The sequence below is a fragment of the Balaenoptera acutorostrata genome, chromosome 3, assembly GCF_949987535.1.
Source record: "Balaenoptera acutorostrata chromosome 3, mBalAcu1.1, whole genome shotgun sequence".
Lineage (NCBI taxonomy): Eukaryota > Metazoa > Chordata > Mammalia > Artiodactyla > Balaenopteridae > Balaenoptera > Balaenoptera acutorostrata.
In genome coordinates this window covers 31,387,654-31,414,303 of record NC_080066.1, presented here as the reverse complement: position 1 = coordinate 31,414,303, position 26,650 = coordinate 31,387,654, and the positions used below count along the sequence as shown (strand labels likewise).

Genomic DNA, 26,650 nt, shown 5'->3' with positions numbered 1-26,650 from the left:
GATGAGATCTATTTCGATGAGCCTTCGCCACAGGACACAAATGCAAAGACGAGGTGCTCAGGGACATGTATTATGTGAAACTCTACGGCCGCCCTATATCCACGTGCGAAGACGGACATCACCATAATTTTTACAAACCACCATTCAAATATTTAGTTTTGGGTGTACTGGTAAACAAAAACTACTTCGAGAAATTAAGCTATGTTAAGGAGGCAGATTAAAATCTATTTAGCTAAAAGGCTTGTCCGACACAACTGTCATTATCATAAAAAAGAAGAGATACTTATAACAAAACCCTTATTTTTCGCTGTTCTCAGCCCAGAGGTTTCGAGCACGTACTTTTCATCTTGTAAGTGTGAGTCTATTACAGTGGTCCTGCCAACTCCTGAGCCGCCTACCTTCGCCGAGTGTCCCCTTGGTGTGTGAGTGGAGGCTGAGGGCGGTGCTGGGGCCGGGCTGGGCGGCCTGGCTGTACTGGGCAGGCAGCGGCGGAGGGGGCGGTGTGGCCTGCAGTGGGTCATAGCGCTTCTCCCCAAACGGCCTGTCCACAGCTTCAGCCTCAGCAGACTTCCCCCTGTGGAAAAATGAGGAAATGCCAGCACCTGCAGGTGGGTCCACATTTACAAAGCAAGTTCCCATTCTTCTAAGTATCCCTGAGGTTTTTTTTTTAATTGAGAATTTCACAATTTACCCTTATGAGTATGGGTACTCTACCAAAACACACAAACAAGTTCAGCCAGTCATCAGCACAAGAGATGTAAAGACAGCACAGGTATTTTAAGAATATTAGTAAAACATCCAAAAGATGGCAACCAAAAGGCAGATGAAATTCGGGGTATACTTGTAATATTCAACACTGTGGTCTACAAAAAATAGTAATGGTTGGTAGGTTTAATGAAGTCTTCCAAATATTCTGAAAAATATTTATCGGCCCAAATCCTCACCAGAGTCCCTTCTGGTGTAGTTGCCTAAGAAGGTATGAAGCGCCAGCTTCTGGCGCAGACTAGGCACCACAGAAGGTGACATCACAGGCCAGGGGCTGGCAAGCCCGTAGTCAAGGGCTGATAGGAAATGCTATCAGCTTCTTGGCCATACGGCCTCTGTCACAGCTATTCAAACTCTGCCCCAAAGCAGCCAAAAACAGCTTGTAAATGAAAGGGTACTGCTGTGTTCCAGTAACACTGGACATTTTTTTTACTTCAAAATTTGCCCTGGATTTACCAGATCCATTTTTTGTTTCACAATTGCTAGAGTAGCAAATACTGCTTGATTTTTAAGGCTCATTTAAATCAAATTGTGAATGTATGCTTATTTTTTCAGATTGCCAGCTGTTAACATAGAACACATAAAATTCACACAAAAGAAATCTTTAAAGCAGGACCCATAATTGCAACACTGCCCTCTGAGCTCTGCAGAGCCAAAGCTGCACCGGCTTTACGTGCACATGCAGTCACACGGACACTTGGAATGTACTTTCACAGAAGATTACTGTCACAGAGTCTAGTCATGATCGGCTTTAAAGCTGCGCCGTTATCTCATTTTGGGTGTTTGGACTAAGCACTGAAGACGACGTTAACACCTGCAAGTGCACGTAACGCCAGTGCCACTGCGAGGGACCCTCACGTCACAGCCTCACACCAATGCCCCGTCTTACCACATGGCACTCCTTTCCAAGTAGTCAGAGCTAGTATAAGAGCCAAGAAATCTAGGTGATGGCAAAGCAAGCGCAATAGAAAAATGAAAGAAAACGATCAATCTAAGTTTGCAGCAAACAGAACTCAAATGTCATTTTAAAGCATCAACCAAAGAACACACACATCCACCATTTCAGCATACTTCGGTCTATAAAAGAAACTATCACTGGCTCTCATTTAGCTCGGGACACCAGCAGCCGGTGGAGACGTGGAACGCAGCTAGGCCCCGCCCACCCACCCTCCACACATGGGGCTCTGGTGGGCAGCGGTATGGCTAAGCTTCACTCCTTGGCCCGCTGTCCACTCCTGGTGCTGAACAAAGAAATGAAATAAAGCAGCGGGTTCTAAAGAAGTGGGGGTGAGTGCTCTGTTGAAAGAAAGGGGGCTAGGCACAGAAGTCCAGAGTGAAAACACAGAAGTGAGGCAGCACCACAGCTAGCACGGTATGGATACATGATCAACACGGGCTCCTTCCGAGCCTGCCGCTGAGCCCCGAGGTGGGCAGAGCTGCCACGCTGACTCCCTTGGCCTCTACCTCTCTCGTCTAATAATGCCACATGCACACAAAGCCACCTAACGCCAATCTTATGCTTAATTCTTGTAAGCTGAAAACCACCAACATTTATCTTGAGACCTGGAAGTCTCACGGTAGGCTGCGTCTTCAGAGGTAGATATTCCAGTGACAGAAATCCCATTAGATGCCCTGAAGGAGACAACTCACTCTCTGAGCTGCAGCACGTGCACAGACCCAGACGGAGCCTGCTCTTCTGGCCCTGGCTTGGAATCCTGGCAACTCCTAACTTGCTTTGGAGGTGACGTCAGGGCTGCTGTCTCCTCACCTCTCCCAGCATCAATGTGGCTCAACAGATTGTAAGGCTGGGTAACAGCTGCCTGCTTCTGGGGCACTTATCCTGTGCTATCAAAGACTTCTCCCTGCTCTAATTCCCACCATTTTTAAGGTGTGCTTTTAAGTGGAACAAAAGCACGTATTATCTGGAAGACAGTAACTTTGTTATTTCTATATCTTACTTTAGGGAATAAGGCCTGTAGGCAATCTACTGGTGACAAACAGTAAATAGTTTTGAAATGTAAGACAAAGAGGGTCCCATATTTTAAACTATTTTCCAATTATTAAAGTTGTATTAATTGGGCAAAAGAGTAAAACAGCATTCGAAAGGGAAGGCACAGAAACAACTTCCTGCTGAGTCATCTTCTAGGACACTCGAGTCTCCTTTCCAACTCTCTAACCATTAAAAACCTATATGGGAGGGCTTCCCTGGTGGTGCAGTGGTTAAGAATCCGCCTGCCAATGCAGGGGACATGGGTTCGAGCCGTGGTCCGGGAAGATCCCACATGCCGCGGAGCAGCTAAGCCTGTGCGCCACAATGACTGAGCCTGTGCTCTAGAGCCCGCGAGCCACAACCACTGAAGCCCACGCACCTGGAGCCCATGCTCTGCAACAAGACTGCAATGAGAAGCCCGCGCACCACAACAAAGAGTAGCCCCCACTCGCTGCAACTAGAGAAAGCCCGCGTGCAGCAAAGAAGACCCAACGCAGCCAAAAATAAATAAATTTTTTTTAAAAACCTTATTATATGGGAAAATGCAGCATTAATTTCATATACAAAGGAAGGAAAGGCATCCTAGTATCCATCTCAAGTTAGACTTTCTCACCCAAGGCATCCTAGTATCCATCTCAAGTTAGACTTTCTCACCCCATAACACTACCGACAGTAAACAGTAAAATCAAACCGAGTCCGCAGTGAATCTACAGAGACAGACGTGACCTCTTTCTCATGAGACCTCTGCCCAGCAAACACTGGTTCCTCCCAGGGCTGTGGACATGAGGAGGAGCGCGCCGGGGCCTGTGCTGAGCCTTGGTCACTCCGCATGGAATGACTGAGCCACTCCACCGCCAAGTGCTCGGCAGTGTTCTAGACCATGTCTGAAAGCTATACGTCATAGATATATTATTGAGTCTTCTCTCTAGAGAACAAGATTCACACAAAACCAAAAATGCCTTGTCATCTGATTCCCTAGCAAAACTTTTAACTTACTTTTTAGACCTAAATGTATCCTGTTAAGGCTGTATTCTATTTACCAAGTATGTAAAAGGATAAATAAAATCTCTCTTTAAACTGGACTCCCTTCTGAGAGGAATGAATATGTTTAAACTGCTTCAGTAAAAGTGGTGATGCCCTTCCACCTCACGGAAGGTGAGCTCCTCAGGCTCCACGCCCGGCTCGTCCTGGTCTGGACTCTCTCCAGATGCACTGGGCACCTCTCTAGGCTTGTGTCAGGGGAGGCTCACAACACTCGTGCAAGAATGTCTGCTTCAAACAGAGCCCGCACTGCAGCACTCACAGTTTGCAGCTGTGTTTCTCATAAACTGCTTTCTTCCATAGACAAAGATTTAAATGGATAACAGTGGAAAAGGTTTTAAATCTTCACTTTAAATGACGTCTTAGAAGGCAAGTGGTAATTAAAAGTAGGTTTTTAGGGACTTCCCTGGTGGTGCAGTGGTTAAGAATCCGCCTGCAAATGCAGGGGAGACGGGTCCGAGCCCTGGTCCGGGAAGATCCCACATGCCACGGAGCAACTAAGCCCGTGCACCCCAACTACTGAGTCTGTGCTCTAGACCCTGCAATCCACAACTACTGAGCCCGCGCACCTAGAGCCCGTGCTCTGCAACAAGAGAAGCCACCGCAATGAGAAGCCGGCGCACCACAACGAAGAGTAGCCCCCACTCGCCACAACTAGAGAGAGCTCGCGCGCAGCAACGATGACCCAAAGCAGCCATAAATAAATAAATTCATTTATTTTTTAAAAAGTAGGCTTTTAATATTAGAGGTTTTAAAGTATATTCTAAAAGAATTTTCACTGATCAGCAAGTGACAAATGATATGTTCAGACAGTCCGAAGCATCTAATTCAGTAAAAATCTTTATGCTTTTAAACTTAGGCACGAAAGTGATTTGTGGTTGCTTTTTAATGTCTCATCTTGGCTACACAGAACTACAGTCCTAGTTATTCACTCAAACACTAATGTAGGTATCCCCAGGGGGATTATCTAGATGGGCCCTTCTCAAGAGGACTTAACAGCTTCCCTAAGCTCCGAGACCACTAGGCATTTCCCTTCCTGCCCTGCAGACTTAGGACTTGCTCAGCCCGGCCCCACAACTGTGTAAACGAATCCCTTGTAATAAATCCACATCTGTTTCCATTCTTGTGGGCCTGTTCTGCTCAAGCATGAACCCACCTGTGCCTGTGTGGGTTTATACTCCACTCTCAGAACCAAATGCACCATCAGTCAGGGTTCAACCAGCGGCAGAACCGGAACGGGATACGAACTCAAGCAGGCACATGTGGGTTTGGAGTTTGTACCCCGACAAAACCCACAAGAAAGAAAAACAACAAAAAACCCAGTAGACAAGCAAACAGAAGGGAGCAGCACAGACAGGAAAAAGACAGCAGGAACTTGGGGCTCAGTCCTAGCTCTGCCCCTGTCACGGCCCCTCGCTGGAGCTTGGGTTCCTCATGTTTACAGCTGGACCAGAAATCTCTAAAGTCCCCTCAAGCTCAAATAATAATAAAAGACAAGTTTTTTCTTACCTTGGAAAAAAATTTTTTAAAACTCTTTAGTATCGTCCCTCAATGTCACTCCCCAACATAACCCTACTTTTATATTTAAAAAACAAACACAGAAAAGAAGGACGAGAACCAGCATTAAGTGTGCTGCACAGAAGGGAGAGACTCTTAAAAATCAGGGTCTTAACCGTTTACCCTCTCTTACCTCGAAACGCTTTGATTTCAAAATCCTTTGATTTTCACATATTCTCTAATGCAAAAAATTTACATATCTGACACTAGAGTTTAAGAACAAAAAACACACGTCCCAGAGCTAGACAGCACACACTGCTGAAATGCTAAGAGCCTACAGAAGTCATGTATTACATAGTTAACTATTTTCCTTCAAAATATACTGAACTTAGGACTTCCCTGGCAGTCCAGTGGTTAGGACTCTGAACTTCCACTGCAGGGGCAAGGGTTTGATCCCTGGTCAGGGAACTAAGATCTCACGTGCCATGCAGGCAAGGCCAAAAAACAAAACAAAACAAAACACACACACAAACACACACACTGAACTTTGTGTGATTAACTCCACTTTATGTTTCATCTTATTTTTAAAAGGTAAGTCTTCCAACAAAATAACTCACTTGGAAGAGTAACTAGAAAACTGTGGCTGAGGCTTGGCGGGCTCTGAGAGGTGGCTGGCAGGGACATGTGCAGAAGGCTTGCTCTCAAAACTTCTTCGATCAAAGTAGGAGAGCTGTTTTCGATAGTATTCTTCATCTTCCTCAGGATCATAATGATTTGACCGAACAATGTCTTCAGGCGGCTTCATTTGAGGTTTTTGCGGTTCGGGGATCCTGATAATGAATGATAAACGGAACAACTTTTGAGAAGTTAATTTGACAAATAAAATGGAATACATAAGTTTCACCTTGACCTTCCACTGACTGCTGTGATTACTCAGGATCTGGCTGAGCAGTGCAGCAGTCAAGGTGGACATTCCCAGTCCCGTATCCTCATACATAATATACTCAATGGCAACACTCTCCTGGCCCGTGAGTCCTCAACACAACCTACCTACTGAGCTTGATAGTGACCTGGTTAGAAGCAGCTCATCAGAAAAGAGAAAAGTAAGCCAGACAGTGGAGGGCTTCCTCAAGTACACTCACCGTCGTCAGCAACAATAAAAACCGAGAGCTGAAGAACTTTACAGCAGGATCAATAAATGATCCTCATATAAGGAAAGAGCTTGACATGTCCAAAGTTCCAGAGGACACAGGAAGCACATGGGGAAGAAAGTAAATTATCAGCAAATTAAGGCACTGTTACAGAGGCCCTAGTTAGCAAATTTCAGAAACTCTGCATCAAAAATGAATAAACTTAAAATACGTTTCACACCAAGAAGGCGGGGGCTAAGCTTTCAGTTATTACATGTTTACTCTGTGTAGAAGAGCTTATTTGCTAGTGATCCCAGCTAAAGGAGACATCACAGTAGTTTACATTTTCATGAAGAGCACTACACATTGAAATCAGAGGAAAATGTACATGTTAGACAGTAGTTCCTCTTTATTACAAGCACAAATATAAGCGAATGAAACATATTAGGCCAAAGAACTGTATTCAAATGCAGCCCGTCAACTTAACAGCAGCCAAATCGGGCCACAGCTAAGAGCACAGCTGGTGGGTTCCTCTCCCAGCAACTCCTGTCAGCCTCAGCCTCATCCCTCCTGGTGCTTTCTAAAGGATTAAGTTTAGTTATCTCATAGCTATCTGAGTCTGTTTCCTCACCCCTAAAAACTAACAGTTTGCACATCCAAAAGCCCTATTAAACTAAAAAACACAGTCTAAAAGTTAGGGCTTTAAAAACTGTACTTTAGCCATTTGCTAGAGAAATACGTTTTCAAAAGATTTGTTAACTGAAAGAATAACAAAAATGTGTTACAGAAGGTGTAATAAATAAAGCTCTTTACTTTTCCTTCTAGGACCACTGTTTTAACTGCAAAAGCTGGAGGAGTTCACCTAAGGACAAGGGAGACCTCTGCCTTCCCCGCCTCCTCTCTAGTAAGAGGGCCACACTCCCAGTCAGTTGTAGGCCACAAGCTCACAAAGCACCCACCTGTGCAGTGTTCTGTCGTGTTCAATGAGCTGATTCTGAGCAGGGGCTTTAGGACCCAGGACGGGAGCACCTGCAGGTTTAGACGTGACCTCTGGAGGCTGCAGAAAAATAAGACACACGAGCCTCAGGGAGAGATCATGAGAAAACAGGCTTCGTTTAAGGGGGAGGGAACATTATGAAGCGTTACGCACAACAGTCACTGAATGTGCTCTGCACGCGAGGCAGGAGACACAGTCACGTATTTACCTTGAAACCAGAGTTATGGTTTTCGTCCTTCTTGTTCTCCACTGATGCAGACCTTTTGTTTTCAAACATTTTCACTCTGGTGAGCACTGACTGCGGCTTCATCGCTGGGTCTTCCTCTTCCTCGGCCAGAGCTGGGGGTGGAGGCAGTGGTTTGGTACTTGCGGGCGGCACTTCCGGTTTGTGCTGAGGCGGGACAAGGGCAGCACCGTGGAGAGGCTCGTAGTGGCCCGGGCCTGCTTTGGAGGTGAAGCTTTGGGGCGGGACCTGCTCGTAACTCCGTGGGTACTGGTCAAAATACTGCTTAGGCTCGGATGCCTTGGGGCCCGTGGAGGAGTAGGGCTGCGCATCTGGCCTGTACCTTCCGTGCACATCAAACCCAGGAGCGGGCTGCTCTTCGTGCCGCAGGGTGGAGGTCCTGAGTGGCGGGTCGTAGCGCGGTCGGCTTTCATAGGACAGAGGGGTTGGCTCCTCAAAACGTGGGAAATACCCTCGTTCTGAGGACTCCTCGGGATGCTGTCTGGAGTCCAGGTCTCGCGAGTGCTGATTATCAAAAGAAGGCCGGGGCTGGTACGGCTGTTTGTCATCATAATAGGACCACTGCTCCTCATACGCAGGGATGCGGTCGTCATAGCGCAGACGATGGTCATAGTTTCGAGGAAACTGGTCCGCGTAGTTTGAGGAGTCGTATCTGTAGGCAGGCTGCTCCAGGTCCCTGCTGGCTTGTCTCTCTGCGTATGGGGGCTGCGGCTCATAGCTCAGACTGGGCTCCTTGTCTAGCCTCTGCCCTGGGTGAGCAACAGCTGGCTGCTTCAAAACATGGTTCTGTCTCATCACTTCCTCAGGATAGGGATCCTGCCTATATACCTGTATAAAAAATTCATGCGTAAGGACACAGGCTTGTTTCAAATTCTAGTCTATTTTAAGAGACAAACTATGATTTAATATGTAAAAATGGCATGTTCTACCATTTATTACCAGGACAGAAACAGATTAGTGGAGAAAGCCAGTTTAAGTGAAAGCTCAAAATTTACAATGCAAGTAGGCGGCTTTTACTTTTCAGCATGTATCAATACTAAATGAAAAGTGAGTTAAAGATATTTTAACTTTTTAATTATTAAGTTTAGTAGAAAGTTAATGCACTGAACTGTTGATTCCACCTGATTTGGACACTGAAAATAAAATCAAAAAGAAAATTTATGGACACCATAATTTACAGAACATAAAGAAGTTTAAAATGGGTCTGAACTATAGATTAAGAAATTCTGACCACCTAGAGGGGTGCGATAGGGAGGGTGGGAGGGAGATGCAAGAGGGAGGGGATATGGGGATATATATATATACATATAGCTGATTCACTTCGTTATACACCAGAAACTAATACAACATTGTAAAGCAATTATACTCCAGTAAAGATGTTTAAAAAAATAAAAATAAAAAAGAAAGAAAGAAATTCTGGAAGATTCTGAAAGCCAAACATTAAAAAATAATAAAAATATTAAGTACCAATCCCAATTAAAAGGCCTATTTTAAAATAATCAGTATATCACTGGAAGCCATGCAAATTAAAGAACCGAAATGATCTGTACTGATTTGAAAACACTATGGTGCATAAGCCCACAGTAAAAAGCAAAAGGAACACTTAAAGGGCAAAGCAAACATGATCATGTGCTAGACTGATGGAGAGCAACAGATTAGCGCAACACTGCAGCACAGGTACCTTTGCTGGATCTACATGCGACGACAATGATGGCTCTTGACCTCTTAGCATTATGTGAGCTGCCTCAGTGCGTGGTGCTCTTAAAGAATCAGCTTGTGGTGAGTCAGAGGCGGAAGGAGCTGGGGTGGGCTCCTCCAGTCTGACATTAGTTAAGTTTACATTAGGATTAACAGCAGAGGTTGATGATGCTGGGTTTGTTTCAGGCGAAAGGTAAGGGCCTGGAGATGAGGCTTCTGCTTTCTGTGAAGTGTTTAAAATATTTTAAATATAGTGTTTCTCTTTACTGCTAACTTCCCACTTCCATTTATAGTGGTTGATAGACATACATTTTAAGTGTGCTGAATAACAAAACTATGACCTCATGTCCTGAATTTTTTAAATTTCAGTATACTGCTGTCTAAGATAAACACACAAAGTTTAGAATTAAGTCCTTGGTATTCTCAAATTGAAATTAAAGATTAATTCTTAATCTGGAGAAAGGACAATATATTCTTTAATTCAATCACCACATCCTAGACTTTAACAATGCACCTCTAACTGCAAAACGTCGAATGCTTGCTGCTTACCTGTTGAGAGGCTGTTTTAAGTCCAGGGGAGTCTATTCTATGAACTGGCTGTGGCTGCGCTTGTGGTGAGTAAGGAGAATATGTCTGGTGGTCATGATGCATTCCAGAGGAGTCCTCTCTGACAGGCTCAGAGGACCGTGTAATGGCAGACTCCGGGGGAGTCCCCACCTCATCATTAAGAGTCTCATCTAGTTCTTGATCAGTGTAGGCCCCGCCTTCTGTATCTGTGTCTTCATAGTCAGAAGTATGTCTACTGTCCGTGCTATACATTGAGTATTCACTACCTGGGGCTGACAGGTAGGACAGACGATCATCATGCAAATCAAGGTCATCACTTGTAGCACCATCCGCCTGGGTCAAATAGAAGTAAATTAAAAATTTATTCAGTAGTTCTTTAAGAGATGGCCTTTATTTTACAAGGGAGACTGAAAAGGATACTCTTCTTTGGAGAAATCACATCTATTTCTTGAAACTTCTGGTGAGGAAAGGTCAAGAAGATAGTACAAGCACACATGCAGACACACAGAGCATCCTTTGAGATCTGAAGGGCTTGGATGAGTGGAACATCGGCTGGCCGGCCGTGACAAAGCCCCAGAAGACAGCGAAGGAGCCCTGGCCCCACTCTGATTTTGAAACCTAGTCAGTCACTAGCTTGTCAGCCCAGAGCAGGGTGAAGAGGGAGAATGCTGACAGACCAAGCTCACAGAAACAAAGACACAGTGACTGACAGAACAGCGCACGTGAGAATAACCAGGAAAATAAACGCCACAATTCAAGCTGAACAAGAGCTTATGTATATATAAAATCTATATATTAAAAAACAACTTAAAAAAGTTGGTATTTGGCCCTAGAGCTTTATAAAACACAATGGAAAAGCATCATCTAAGTGCTGGTTGCCTAATTAAACTAAGAACTTTTAAAAATTATTCTTCACAGATGGATGCAGAGAGGGAAATGCAGTTATGACTCTCTTTTACAGGCAATTAAGAGCTGTTAGCCTTCAGTCTGCACTGATTATCTTCTGAGCAGACCAGAAAGAACAGAAGTATTTGAGGGAAAGGGAAGTACAGTGCTGCAGTCAACAGGCTGTCATAGATACTAATTTGAAGCTAGTGCCCGTATTACACACAACAGTCCCAGAAGACCCTGCCTGGACCCTGCGCCCAGAGAGGCACGAGAGCTGGAGGATCCAGAACCCAGAATTCAGACGGCATGGACTAAAGGATAAACAAGGCTCGAGCCGCCTGAATGGTGCTTCCCCCACAGTCCCAATCCTGGCTCTGCAACAGCCTGACCCTGAGCCCTCCCTTAATGGGAAAGACCAGCCTTCCGTGACTCTGGCTTTCAGCAGATCACCTGCCCGGTTTGGAGAGTAAGCATACCAGGGCTCTGCTCTATGTTCCGGCAGAGTCTCTCCCACTGAAATCTCAATGGCTTGAAACCTTCTTGCTATCTACTTTGATCTCTGACTTGCGGGGTCTGGACGACTATAACCCAGAAGCCAGCCAGGGAAGTATTTAAGTCCCTGGGGAAGAACAACTCAACTCACTAATGTGCTTAGCTTTTGCAGTGGTATGAAATGCAGAAGTGAGCAAGAACCAGGAGTGCTCTGAACCAGAAATGACATAAGCTTACATGTTAAGAAAGCCTCAGGATGATTTTTCTTGGTTTAATAGGGAACATACAAGCCTGTAACAGAAATTGCAAAAAGGAACTCTTCCTAGCAATCAGATCAAAGTAGTTAGCTCAGGAGAGTCGATGTGAAATGAAGTGGTTTTAGTTTAAGAATCTATTTGGAGAAAATATACTTGAATGGAAGGGGGGCATAAATCAAACGATTTAAATTGTAACACTTTTTCTGATTTACAAAATGCATCAATCTATTCTAATAGTAAATGACCTATCAGACCTATTAATAAAGTTAATAAAATTGAGATGACCTATTTTCCTCACACAAAAAGCTGGGAGAGCTAGACCTTCATTTTAAAATCCAAGCAAAGAAAGGAAGCACACAATAGTATCACAAAGAGATCACAGAAAATTAAGATTTGTGGATTTAAAAAACCTCTGATAGGTAGACATGTATACCTTGCGCATTTATAAACTAATATTATTTCAAAAATCACCAGTGAAAGCTATTAACATTCTACCTGACCAAGGCTGCTAGCAGAACTGTGTTGTCATAGAAGATTAGTATGGAGAGGATGGTAATCCTTCTAATCAAATGCCACAAGAGTTAAGAATTAGTAACAGTGTGTCGTGTAAAGTGGTGCAGTGAGTTTATTCTACCTGCCTCTGTCTATAAAGCGTCCCGGCTGATATGTCAGTTACTAAGTGGTCTCAGGATCTCGTGTGTACAGTCCACCGCCCAGAGTGGTACTGAGGAGAAAAGGCATGGTTCTGACACAGGACCACAGGTGGGAGCAGCAGGCACTACCTCTAGATGTCAGCATTTCAACATCTCTTCTTGGCAGAGGTTGTGTTTTCTGGGTAAGGGGCACGGGGGTCCTAAGCATGCAGCATGCACTGCCACAGCACCTGGGGCCATAGCCAGGCAGAGGAAAGTAGGGGCCATGCAAGGGCAAAACACAACAAAAACCAAGCCGACAAGGAAATACAAAAAACAAAATAAGAGAACACATATTCTCAATCTTCCCTAGCAACTAAAATATATTAATATTGTATTGATCTGAAGGTAAAAGACATTTAAAACAAAGGATTCTTTTAACTCTGTACTTTGAGAAAATTATTATCTCTCCCAACAAAATAAACAGGACTTTCCCATCAAGAACTGCTAAAAGACCAGACAGACTTAACAACAGAAAGCAGTTATTTTAATCTTTATAAAATCAAAGCCAAAAGGATGTATTGCTTTGTCTAACATTTTCAGTATGTTTTAAGAATGTTAACAGGTGCTGAGTGAAAAAAAATTCCTTAGGTAAGGACTTAGGGAAATGCTTAAAGTAGCAAAGTAAGTCCTTTACTTCAGACCTCTCAGAGCTGTCACCACGCTGGTGGGTACTGTGCTGCTCCAGGGGGTGGTCCCCACCCATTCCTTGCCTTCAGAGTGCCTTTTCTTCAGGGCCAGTCCTGGATCTCACATGCTGAGCACAGCACTTTAGGGACCACTCATCTAGCCCACCCATTCCCCTTGTTTCCAGAGGAGGAAACGGAAGCCAGGTTCAAAGTCATTCCTCAGTCAGACAGGGGCAGAGTCAGAACGCAACCCTGCTCTTTTAAGTTACCCTCTGAGAATTCTCTGAGAGAATACCACTGAATGGTAATTCAGTGGGGAGAGAAACTTCAGAATCTTCTACTATCAAAACAACTTTCATAACCCCTACAAATTATAAAAACCTAAAAGCTAATGCCCCAAATTACTTTAATAAGTTGATCCAATTAGAAAACAATGGTGACTCACAGGCTTCTCTGATTAGTTATGTAATTTATCAAATGGGTTAAAAACAGGAAATTTCTTACCTTTCCCTCAGAAACCCACACCAACTGGTTCTGTTGTTGCTGAATTGCTTCTTTCAATGCACCATACCAACCATCATTCATTGAATTTAAATTAATTGTAGCTGCAAATAGATAACATTGTTCTATGATTTAGAACACTGCAAAAGTCAGAATTCACTCAACCATTGCTTAGAGTTCAGTCACCACTATTGAGTTATCTGACAGATGGTATTGAGGACACACCCCTGGAAATGTCTATTTCGGCACTGAACCATTTCTTTTAATCAACAGCAGCCGTTAACACAACAGCAAACATAACAGGCAAAGGTTATATTAGTTTTAATATTTGAACAACACAACATTTTTGCCCACATACTGTTGCACAGACACTGTAAGCTGAAAGAAGTCCTTTAATATACTCACTTGTAAAAAGATGGTGATTATTTTTACGAAGTTTATGAGACCTCTCATATAATTTCCTGGCGCTTTTCCGAGATTCTGGACATAACCTCATCCTCATTGTTTTCACACCTTGCTTAGAATCAGGGTTAAGGAATACTACAATTGGATACCACTGGGCGTAGTTCAGACGATCAACTGCATTTGGTGTTACATCCAATAAAGCATGTTTATCCTGAAGACACAAGAAAAAAATAAACAAGGACGCAAAACATGTTAACTAAGAAGCATCACCTTCAGAAAGTCACAGCTGAGACTACATTCCAATGGGAATGGACGTTTAACTGTGCTCCAAAATGTCTCAGGAGCACATATTAGAAAAAGGTGTACTCAGAAGTTAATGCAATATAATTTCTAGCCCAATTTAAAAAAAATGTTTTAACTAGCTCACTTTTAAGACAGCCCAAATACTTGCAAGCAGAGAGTGAAAGTAAGTGTAACAATTTAATGTTCCTGACATGACCTTGTGAGTAGCAACACATTCCTAACATATAAATATCAAAGTGCAACCTGAATTGTCCTGATGCGATATCAAGTCTGTCAACATATGTGAACACTGTATACTTTTTTGTGGTAATGAAAGCTCATCTTCTCAGGCATGTACTACTGTTCCATTGAAAGTGATTATTATAATGTCTCGGGAATTTACTTACGGTATACCAGTAATAACTTTAGAAAAACTACCTTCTACTTTCAGTTTAACCAAACCCATCTCACTGAGAAACACAAAATTCACAGCTTACAATGAAACGGGTCAATTTCTAATAACTTACTTGATCTATTATTTGCTTTATTGTATGAAGGCGAATAATGCCAGAGCTCCGTTGGTCAGTTCCAGCATCTCGAGGTTCACTTTCTAGTCGTGCAGTCAGGACAAAAACAAAACACGAAATTTCCACTGGTTAGGTCAGTTTCTCAACTGCTGGGCATAATGACATGCTGGGCTCCATGACGTGTAGTTGTGGGGGCTTCCCGTGCACCATGGCCTATTGAGCAGCATTTCTGGCCTCCACCCACTGGATGTCAGTAGCAGCCCCCCACCTCCCTTTTGCTCCCACGGTGACAAAGAGAACTGTGGCCAAATGTCCTCTCCGGGGCAGACCCACCCTGGCTGAGAACCCCGGGTTACATCAATGCTTCCAACAATGCTGGGATCAGAAGGCAAGTGGGAGAACTTCCCTGGTGGTCCAGTGGCTAAGACTCCGCGCTCTTGATGCAGGGGGCCAGGTTCAATCCCTGGTCAGGGAACTAGATCCCACATGCATGCTGCAACTAAGAGCCCACATGCCTCAACTAAAGATCCTACATGTTGCAATGAAGATCCCGCATGCCACAACTAAGACCCAGCACAGCTAAATGAATAAGTAGGTAGGTAGGTAGGTAGGTAGGTAGGTAGGTAGGTAAGTAAGTAAGTAAGTAAGTAAGTAAGTAAGTAAGTAAGTAAATAAATAAATAAAATTTTTTTTTTAAAGAGGCTAGTGGGCCACTCACCCCGGTGCAAAATTCAAGGGGGTGCCACCAAACCTCAGAAGTCCAATAATATTTGGATGCAATATGTTCACAAAAGCAAAATAAATACTTCAAAATGAACATTTTAAATAGAATCAGTAAGTGGAGGGACTTCCCTGATGGTCCAGTGGTTAAGAATCCGCCCTGCAATGCATGGGACGTGGGTTCAATCCCTGGTTGGGGAACTAAGATCCCACATGCCACGGGGCAACTAAGCCTGCGTGCTCTAGAGCCCGCATGCCACAACTAGAGAGAAGCCGGCATGCCACAATGAAGAACCCGCGTGATGCAACTAAAACCTGATGCAGCCTAATTAATTAATTAATTAATAATTTAAAAGGAAAGAATCAGTAAGCAGAACTTGAGCAAAAATTATTTAGGACTGTCACTTGGTCAAGAGAAACAGCCAAATATGGCAATTCTCTCAATTGAAAATAAGCTTTAAAAAAAGAAAAGTAGATTTACAAAATAATATTGATAAATTTGCTTCCATTAAAACCAGGAAGGTAAAATTATAAACTATGTGTCTGGTCTAAATAAAATATTTAAATTTAAAATGTCAGTTTTAATACGCATGTTTTCAAAAATTTTCCAACTATTTTCATGTTCTGGAAAAAAGAGCCATTAAAAGATATATGTAACATGTATATAAAAACATGTATAAAGGGATCTCCCTTTCTCTTTTGCTCCAGTGTGGGCTGGCACGGCACTGTCTGCAACCCTCCTTCACACTGTGGCACGTGAGTAGCAATGGTTCTGTCTGTATGGCACACAGATACCCTGAGGAGGCCTCCCCTCAGCAGGGCCCGCCCGGCCGCAGACGGCTGCTCAATACCCGGGCAGGCCCACACTCAGCAGCAACAACTACAGCAGACTGGCTGCGGAGTCCTGGGTTAGGGACCTCTTTTCACATCAGCAGAAGGGGAGTTGGGAGCAGAGAAGGCTGTAACTTGTGACTGTGACACAGCCTGTGCTTTCACACTGGCAACCTGTGCCTCCCTCCTGGCGCAGAACACACCAAGGCAGCTTGGGCTGATTTCTAACCACGCGTCTCAGAGGTCTGCTGACATGAAGGCTTTCACCAAAAAGGCAGAGCGATGTCTGAGACTCTGGTCACAGGAAAGCTCAGTAGTTAGAGCTCTAGTTGTTCAGATCAGACAAAGACAGAGACATGGAAGTTCAGAGGTCAGGCTGAGGGACAAGGGGATGATCTGGGAGAACAAGTCCATCGCGAGACAGCAGGGCCAACCTCCAATCTGGTGAACACAGGAGAACGACAGAGGGAGATCAACTGGGAGGTTCTGGGTGGAGAAAATGCTACTAGTCTCTAAACTCAAAAAACTCTCATTAGATTCAAAGAGGATACATAACTAAGTGATCTGAATCCCTTTCGTAAGAGTCTGGTTGTAGAGTAAACCCAATTAATCAACCAATTAGTCGTTAAGACAGAGCTTTCTAAGTCTTCACACTTGCTTTTTGTAAATTTAAAAGCCCTAAGTCTGGTTACGGGTGGTATCTATACGTATCAACTTCTTCAGGCAAAATGTTATCTATAAGCAATGACCAAAAAAAGATCTCTTCTGAAAAGACTAACAAACTGAGTGATGAATCAGAAATGAACATTTTCTAAATTGTTCTAATTTTACTATCATTTGTCTGCAAATCTTCTGAGTTTCAGAAAATATCCTCATTCAACTTCACCAGCAACCAAATGAAAAGCAATATATATAATATTAAATCAGCACTTGGGAGTTTATAGTGCCAGCAGGAACAACAGCTGCACAACCCGCTGGAAGCAGCCACAGTTACACAGCAGCAGCCAGGAGTGCTCATGTCTTGGGTCATTCCTTCCTATCTTTGGTAATTCTGTCTAAGAAATTCAGCACATATATGGAAAAAGCTATATTCTTGAGTATTTAAATCCTTTGCGGAACAAAAGCAAAGCATAATATGGACAGACAAAGCAAACAAAATATGGACAGATTTCTGCACCCTTTGTATTAGTAAAATATAAATTTGAAACAGACTATACAAATAACTTAAAGCAAGCCTAAGTGATCATAACTAAGTCTGTGTATTTAAACTACCATAATAGCTAAAATAATGAAACAATGAAATAATCTGCAAGCAAAATCTGTAAGGCATTTAAAGCACTACTTCCTCAATATTTATATTTAATACTAACCTACTATATATGTCTGCAATAAGCAATAGCATGAGTCATGCTTTTATTACTCTTTTGACATATCTGAGTATTTCTGTTTGCTTAATGACTGAAAGCACTGGGCTGGAGCCAGAAAGAGCTGGGTTCAGAGCCAAGTGTGTGACTCATTAGCTGGGTGTCATCATGACACCCCAACTAAAGAGGCGGGGCGGTGGTCTCAGTCACAACCACCCTACAGCTCAGCTTGCCCAGCTTCAGCTGGACATTCTGACACCTGCCCCATGGGATACTGTCAGGTTTAAACAAGACTGTGTGTTAAGAGATTTTCATAAATGGTGATTCTTTTTCTTATGAAAGGGAACTGGCAGAGCACAGACACAGTCACTCAGGTTTCCCTCCAAATTAAATACACGGTGTCAATTGCAAATGTTCACTTACAAAAAGTGTTATTTCTATTAAGTGCATGGATCAGACCCACCCTTTAGAGAAGTAATTAGTAAAGAAACACGCTCAATCTCATCTGAAGTCCGTATGGAGACTACTTACTTGCAATCTGATAAATATCTGGTTCTTCTCTGGCCAGCTTTTCTCTGGCAACATCAGCTATTGGTCCAAAGATGGTTACAGGCCTCAGAAATCCAGCTGGGGAGATTCAAATGAAAAATTGCACAGTTTATACTTCTTCTTTCTTAGGCAAACTGACATTAAAAGGTATTAGGTTCATCTGTAGAAAACAGACTACCTTCTCGAAGAACAACTCTCTCATATGCTGGGAACTTTGTCTGAACCGGCTGAGCTGACAAATCTTCTCTGCTCTTGCGCAGATTTCTCTTGGAGCTACGCAGACCTCGGAATCTCCAGAAGTCGGCACGGTCTCCTCCTGCCGTCTTTGGAAGTGTGTATTGTACACTGGCTAACTGCTCAGCTCTGGACAAGAAAAGACAAAAATGAAAATAAGGGTATTTTAAAAACAAAATGGAGAAAGACTTATAGTGAAACAAAATGTCAAAACACTGGATAGAACTTCACATGCAGTTTAACTCTTAATGGTTAAACTAAAATAAAGGAGTTTATACAACTAACTCAATTTTAGATATGGTAAATACAGTGAAAACTAATTCTTTACGTTCCCAAAATTTCCCAGTGGGACTGAAATCTTGTCATCATTTCCTTAATTTGTTCTGTAAGAAGTATCCAAACATTCATACCTGTTCTTATTAGGGATGATGCCTCGTTCTACCTCCTTATGATTTTTGCCAATTCGAATAGCAAGCCAAGAGCCCAGTTTTCCATTGTACAAAGTATCCACAACACGGAACACCTCTCCTTTGTTAAAACTAAGTCCATAGGGAGATTCCTTTTCATATTCAAAATGGGTTCTAATATAGAAAGAATCTCCTACATCTGATTCTACGATGCGACGATAAACTAAAAGGAATCAAAACAAAAAATTATCAGTAACTAGTGGGAAAAGATATTAATCTGAAGAGCATACATTATGTGAAGATTCTATTGATAATATCAACAATAACAAAAACAACAGTATCCAACAAACGGTGGCTCCTTACTAATTACTAAGTATTCTGTCTCCTGGACACCATCATCATCTCACGACACGGGAACTCTTAGCACTTCCATTTCACAGATGAGGAAACTACTGCAGATACAGATCAAGCACCTTGTCCAAAGCCACACATGCTTTCTATTTAAATCATCTAACTTAATATTGCTGCAGCCCCTGCAAACCTCATCTATGTCCCATTTTCTAAATGAGTGGTTCTCAAATGAGGGCAATTCTGTTCCCCCCAGGGAATAGCTGGCATACATGGAGACATTTTTGATAGTTGCAACTGTGTGTTGAAAGGAGGGTGTGTGTGCTACAGACACTTAGTGAGCAGAGGGAAGGATGCTTTTAAACAGCCTAAAACACACGGGACAGCCTTTACAACAAAGAATTATTTGGTTCAAAACATCAACAGTGACAAGCTTGAGAAACCCTGTTCTAAATGAAAATGTATCTGCTTAATCACAGAGAAAATCAGGCATTCCCTTGCATTAATGCAACATCAGCATATATTGCTTAGAAAACATCAATACAAAATTCAGAAGCTGCTCATATGCACTTTTGTGTGGAATACTACAGGATTTTTCCGTGCAGATGGCACTCTACTTCAACAGAATGCCAGAAAGGTTGGCTGGTCCCATTACTGTGCTGTGCTAACGAGCACAGTGTAAGACTGTGTGCCCCTAAATGACAAAATAAACAAAATCTGTGAGATTAACAAATTCATTTATCACTTAACTTTGATTTATTAAAAACATTAAAATTAAAATTCCTATTTAAGTCCTCAAACTTCTCCAGGTGTATTTTCTCAATATTCTGACAGTATCTCACCATCCTTCTTCTTCTGAGCCAATATGGTCACTTCTTCTCCTTTTGGGAGGTCAAGTAGAAAAAGGACAGCTTCTTCTCTTATGATATTTGTGAAGTCTACATTGTTTACCTGTTAAAATAAATTTCACAAATTACTACTGGTCATATTTTAAGATTATAAAAACATTTATCTATGCAGGAAACAAATATTTCCAGAGTTTATCTAATTCGAAAATATCACATCTTCAAAAGTGAAAATTTTCATTTTACTTTGGAGAAAAGAATATACCCTAATTTAAAACAAGCAGAAACCAAGTAAATAAAGTGAGTGAAGGTGTAAAGTCATTTAAAGAGTAGTCACAATGCATCCCGACATTAGAGATGTCCAACCAATTCAGACCAAAAAAGACAACTTCTAATTCCAACTGTTTATTATTATTGTAAAATCTCGGGATTTAAAATTTTAAATTATAAGTTCTATGAATGTATAATAGAGCCCTACTTTTTACTAGGCTCTGAAAAAGAAATCAAAAGGAAACAGGATTAAAAAGAAATAGTGCGTGCATTGTGCCATCTCTGTAAGAGCATCTGTATGATGTAAGCTCAGTGTCTGCCAAATCAATGTTTAATATTACACGCTCCTAAGGACCAAAATGTAACTTATCAAAATGTCCCCAGTGACTATGTGCAGGATTACAGGTAGATTTTCTTCTACTCATCTTCTGGAAATTTTCCACATTAAAAAAAATTTTTTTTCTACATGTACTACCTTTATGATACGAAACAACAAAAAAACTATTAAATATTTTTTGAATGATGTATGATTACTTCAAACAGGATATGGGGTAGGTAAGAGAATAAAAGGTCTGTTTAATTATCCATGTTGTATTTGAGAAAATGTAGACATCATCTGGAGGAATCACAACACAAAGTCAGGTGGGAACCAGTGAGTCAGGAGACAATGCCCTGACTTTCTGACATGAAAGTCTGAAGGGGGGGGAGGAGGACGGGAGTGGCCATAGGCAGCCAGCACAGTCTGCGGGGGTTCGCAGAGTGCTCAGAGGACAGTTTCTGACCGCGGGCTGCTGCCAGAAGTGACCAAACCCAAGATAGAGATACGAAAGCAAGACAGAAGCAGGGGGCTGCTGACACATCCCAAGTTTTAGGAAGAATGATTAAAGAAGGTAGGAAAAGAACTGAAATGATTAGAGGAGTACCAGAAAAGCAGTGTTATGGAATCCAAGGAAGAAAGCACTTCAAAAAGGACTTTTTAAGAAGGTCAAAACACTAAGTTAAGAAATACAGGAAAATGAAGGCTGAAGATGACATTAGGTTGGCAATGCCTCATGAAAATTCACATTCAGTCGTGGTTAAGGTGGAAGGCAGACTACACAACTTTGTGACACAAGGACTGAAAAGCAAGCAGGGAAGGGACTCAACCAAACCTTCAACAAGTTCAACAGCCAAAGGAGAAAAGACAGACAATGGAAAGCTGATGAAGAACCAGAGGATAGGGAAAGAGAAAAACATGAACAAGGCAGCCATATTCTGGGGCAGGAGGAGAACAAATGCAGGACATGGGCAGGAGGTAGCCTGAATGCAGGAAGAGACCAGAACAGAGGTGGCAACGACAATCTGAGGTAGCAAGAGGAGTAGAGCAGATGTAGGAACTCCCACTTGAGAGATCTGATCTTCCGATTAAAATGGCATATAGTGCATCTGGCAGGAAGTTTGGATATTTTAAGAAGAGAAGAGAGAAATAAAGATGGTACTACGTTACTAGGCGGCATTGCTTATGGAAAATAAACAAAAACATACACAAACAAAAAACAAAAGAAAAAGACCCGATTGGTACCCTGCATCTAAACTAGGCTTTCCTGGACTCTTCCCTCTTGTGGGGTATGAAGCTTCAGAGCCAGGGCAGCTTACACACGTGCCTGATGGAAACCCCATGTCTGCACACCTGAGCCATCACCTGTGGTGAAGAAGGTCCTACAGGGCTCTGTGGGCTGCTGCAAAGACTACTCCCACTGGAGAGCAACACCTGACGCTGCCCTAGTGGCAAGTTGTGGCCCACGGCAGAGTCTAGCCAGCCTGAATGTTTAGTTAAACTTAAAATAACTGGTGGATATTATGGGGCTCTAAGACTTACTTTTTTTAGGTTCTATGAACATGAGTGATTAACACGAGACCACAGCACCACACTGTGTAGTAACAACACAGCAGTGAATAAGAGCAAAGGCAGGAATGGGAAGACCTGATGGATTCTCAATCTGCGTGCTGAATTGGTTCTAGACACTACAACAGATTACAAGCTAACTGCGATAGTGAGTCTGCTGTGTCTGGTGCCTTTTTTCTAAAGATCTAAGTACTGTGAAACCACATAAGTTGACCACTGACATACCCTGAGAATCTGATCACCCTCTTCCAAGCCTTCTTTGGCAGCAGGGCTATCTTCAAGAACGCCAGCTACAAATATTCCAACATCATTTCCACCAGCCAGCCGCAAACCCACACTATCTCCTTTCCTGAATTTTACTAATTTCATGCTGGGCCTGTTAAGACAAATATTTCATTTTAAACAGTTAAGAGAAGCTTGAAGAGTTATGTCAAACTACTACAATAAAAACCATATTTAGAATAAAACAAAGGACCATCATCTTTAAAATTTACCCTACACCTCTAATTTACTGAATAAAATTTATCATTAGAATACCAAACCAGATTTAATAGCACTTTCTTTTAATTTTTGATTAACAAAATAAGTTTTGAAATATCCAAATTCAGTATGTAAGTACTGTTTTCCATAATAATTATAAAATTACTTCATAACAATGCTTTCCCAACTCTGAGTCTTGGATATATGTGGTACATTAACAATGGCTAAAAAATCTTCCATTTTTCCCACCCCAATTCATACCATATCATCTCTACTGAATAATTAAGAAGCACTATTGTACAAAGGTAGAAACTGAGCATAAACTGACAAATTTCCCTAATGCCAGAGAGTCAAAATCAGGCTCTAAGCATTGTAATCTCTATACCCAACAGACAGTGGTTTTGAAACTTTGCAGTTGGGGGACTCCTTCAGTAGTTCACACAGATCACTTACTCTGCAGCCCCTTTGAATTTTAAACAAAAAGCTTATCATCATTCAGCCTTTTTGGATTAGCCCCATATTTAAGCTCTGCCCCCTTCTTGCTAGAGAGAATGGAAAGGAATTAATGCAGGCACAGTCCTCTACTATCAGTGTGGTGTCAAAGCTCTGTGACACTCCTAAAACAAACACCAAAGAATGCCTTAGAAGAATGGCTAGACAGAAACACATCATAACTAAGCATTACCCTTTTGGGTAATTAATTACAAATTATATACATAATTACAAATTTCCCTTCTAGGTTTCTATAACCATCCCACATTCCAAGCCAAGAAGACACACAGTTCTTCTACCTATTCTGACACGAAGTGTGGGAAAAAGTCCGTTTCCTCTTAATTTACTAAGTAACAATGAGCAAATAATTAGAAACTAGTAGTAACGAAAAAACACAAACGAATGAATGAGTTGAGGGAAGAGAGATGCCTAGTTCTTTAAAACCAACTATAGACCACCTTAGCTTTCAGAACTTACAAGGTAGTCACATTTGACCTTGTTTCTTCATGTAGAACTAACATTAGCTAGATGGAAACCTGAGAGTCTGCAGGTCAGATGAGGTCACTTACTGCCAGAGCCGGTGGTACCCTCAGTGCCCCGAATCTATTTACTGGCTTTATCATGGAGGGTGTGAGTCCCTCGGCTGTGATGGATCCTACTTTTCCACCTGCATCAAGAGCCTTCTGACAGACTCCTCTCCCAAATCTACTGTACAGACAGCTCTTTTAAACATTTCCTTAAAGTCCTTAAGGCCCCAGGTCCCTCAAGTCCTCTCCTAACACTGACCCATCTAGTGCACCTCAAAAAGTAAAAGAGCTGATTGTAGTCTGCATCCTTTAGTAAAACCTGGCTTTTTATTGATAAAACCACTGTTCAGGGCTTCCCTGGTGGCGCAGTGGTTGAGAATCTGCCTGCTAATGCAGGGGACACGGGTTCGCGCCCTGGTCTGGGAAGATCCCACATGCCGCGGAGCAACTAGACCCGTGAGCCACAACTACTGAGCCTGCGCGTCTGGACCCTGTGCTCCACAACAAGAGAGGCCACGATAGTGAGAGGCCCGCGCACCGCGATGAAGAGTGGCCCCCGCTTGCCACAACTAGAGAAAGTCCTAGCACAGAAACGAAGACCCAACATAGCAATCAAGCAATCAATCAATAAATTAAAAAACTTTAAAAAAAAAAAAAAAAACCACTGTTCAAGGACAGCTCTAGGCCCCATCTTAGGGTCATGTGCCCTACATGCCTAATATTTTATACTCTGCCCTGTGTTATGTCAACCACATGCAATAGCAAAAATCCTTCTGCCTCAGATCCAGTCACCGAATCTGAATGAATAACTAAACCTTTCCTGGCTAAGCTACAAATCCTGCCCACATTCTCAGTTCTCTTTGGTACCTGTCCTGCAGTGCTCCCTCAGGGAAATAGGTCTCTGGAATCTAGTTATTAAAGTTTTTGTAAAACTTAAAGAGTTAGGAAAGCTCTCAGGCCATTCTTTTTTTTTTTTTTTGGCTGCATTGGGTCTACACTACTGCCCGCGGGCTTTTCTCTAGTTGTGGTGGGCAGGCCTCTCATTGCGGTGGCTTCTCTTGTTGCAGAGCATGGGCTCTAGGCACGCGGGCTCAGTAGTTGTGGCACACGGGCTTAGTTCCTCCACGGCATGTGGGATCTTCCTGGACCAGGGCTCAAACCCGTGTCCCCTGCATTGGCAGGTGGATTCTTAACCGCTGAGCCACCAGGGAAGTCTCCAAAATGTATAATTTTAAACTTGTGATACTTTCACCTATTTCAGGAGCCATTTCTCTCTACCAAGCTAGGTCTTATGGTAATAACCCAATTTTCTTTAGCAGAGAAAACAGATGAGAGCAGAGGTCTACATCTAATCTACTTAAGGAAAATTTGGTAATTTTCCATTATTCATGTTATGTCTCTTTTACCAGAGAGGCAACAAAAACTAATCTGATGATCATGATAGTTTGAAATCTGGATATAAAATCTACATCTCAATCTCAATGTATAAAATATAAAGTAATAAAAGTTGTGAATATCAAAAACTTACTTTTGAGTTGCTAACTAATCTAGAACAGGTTTCTCAACCAGAGGTGATTTTGCCTGCAGGGAACATCTGTCAGCGCCTAGAGATATTTCTCGTTGTCACAACTGGGGTGTGTATGTGTGTGCTACTAGCAGCCAGTGGCCCGCGATGCTACTAAGCATCCACAATGTAAAGGACAGTCCACCACAATAAACAGTTATCTGGCCCCGAATGTCAACAGCGCTGAGGTGGAGGAACACTGATTTTTTTAAAAAATGCTAGGGATTTAGAATGCCTGTGAAAATTCTGATGTTTAAATAGAAAACAATTTTCTAGTTTTGTAATTCCTAATCTAAAAACTAGGTAGATAACAGTGGTGAGAAAGAAGTAAACATCTTAAATGTTTCTTTGTTGTTCTCTAATCTCTAACTGATTCTATCATATAAATAATTTAAAAAACCAAAACAAACACTAATCATAGCATTTAGTAGCATACACTGTCTTTAAAAGCATATGTAAAATGGTTCGCAACTGAATTCTCAATTTAAATAATCCTTAGTAATGGGCCAAGAAGACAACACAAGCTTAAAACCACATTACCGAAGAATCCCATCTTCATGAGTTGCATTAGGCAGGATCCCATCAGATGGACTGACAGGTAAATCCACGTCTGGCTGTCCAACCTGAGCATACACAGGCTTTGGTTCTAAAAGAAAAGAAAATTTAAATTATGCAGGAATCACTTTACAAAATGGAATAACAAAGCAAGCAACCACTGAAATAACCAAACAATAAAAAGTCTGCAAAATGCAGCAAAAATGTAAGTTCAGAGAACCTGATCGGGAACATATATACTACATATGCATATATTAGGGTACATTTTACAGTTATAAATTCTGGGATCTTTATAGCATGTATGCACGTTACATGGTCACCTATGCTTTCTATAGCTCCAGCTGTTACAGTCTGAAAAATATACTTTTTAGGGAAGAATAACAGAGGAAGAAGAATATAAGAAGAGAGAATCCCTACATTTTTCTGTTAAGACTGTCAAAGTAGCCTTCTTTCTTCACTGTGATACAATTTATTTTTAAATTTCCACATTCCTGCCACTAAATAATCAGAGCAGAAACAGGTTTTGAGAGAAGGACCTGAGAGACAGTAGAAGCAGGACCTCCAGGCCTTTCAAGCAACTGGATCTCAGAACCCTGCAGATTCTTATGTGTGGTCTTATATACAGGTCAGCAAGGTATACTCATAAAGTGTTTCTGAAAACACTTTCAATAGACAAGAGAACTTTAAACAGCGTCTAAAGCCAATCTAATGTTTCCCTTAATGAGCAGTACTGGAAAACCACCTCACTCACTGTGAACAGCTGTGAACCACAAATAACTTCTATCTGGAAAATTTAAAAAACATTCATGAACGCTTACTGATATATGGCAACCTCCCATTCACAAAGAAAATGCTGGAAGTACAGAAAAATTCACACATGGGTAGTAGGTAGCAGCAATAGTAGTAGTAATAATAATTGCATCTTTATATTTTCTGTAAATATAATTCTGTAAATTGTGAAACAATTTAGTCTGAAT

At 42.1% G+C, this 26,650-nt stretch overlaps 1 protein-coding gene across 7 annotated transcripts in view; it reads right to left on the bottom strand.

Annotated features, from left to right (window-relative positions):
• Positions 1-26,650, bottom strand: part of TJP1 (tight junction protein 1) — a 115,443-nt gene that overhangs the window by 9,998 nt on the left and 78,795 nt on the right. For 4 of the 7 annotated variants that reach the window (XM_057542964.1, XM_057542965.1, XM_057542966.1 and 1 more), the window contains 15 exons: positions 25,659-25,764; positions 22,281-22,431; positions 19,898-20,006; positions 18,711-18,930; positions 18,245-18,429; positions 18,049-18,144; positions 14,603-14,685; positions 13,794-14,004; positions 13,392-13,492; positions 9,912-10,262; positions 9,346-9,585; positions 7,629-8,492; positions 7,383-7,480; positions 5,911-6,123; positions 399-574 (listed from right to left, as the gene is read on the bottom strand). In XM_057542964.1, coding sequence (XP_057398947.1) covers positions 399-574; positions 5,911-6,123; positions 7,383-7,480; positions 7,629-8,492; positions 9,346-9,585; positions 9,912-10,262; positions 13,392-13,492; positions 13,794-14,004; positions 14,603-14,685; positions 18,049-18,144; positions 18,245-18,429; positions 18,711-18,930; positions 19,898-20,006; positions 22,281-22,431; positions 25,659-25,764 — 3,204 coding nt within the window. Of the gene's footprint in view, positions 1-398; positions 575-1,635; positions 1,706-5,910; positions 6,124-7,382; positions 7,481-7,628; positions 8,493-9,345; positions 9,586-9,911; positions 10,263-13,391; positions 13,493-13,793; positions 14,005-14,602; positions 14,686-18,048; positions 18,145-18,244; positions 18,430-18,710; positions 18,931-19,897; positions 20,007-22,280; positions 22,432-25,658; positions 25,765-26,650 lie in introns of those variants that run through there. The other 3 variants (XM_057542968.1, XM_057542969.1, XM_057542970.1) reach the window with 2 other exon arrangements.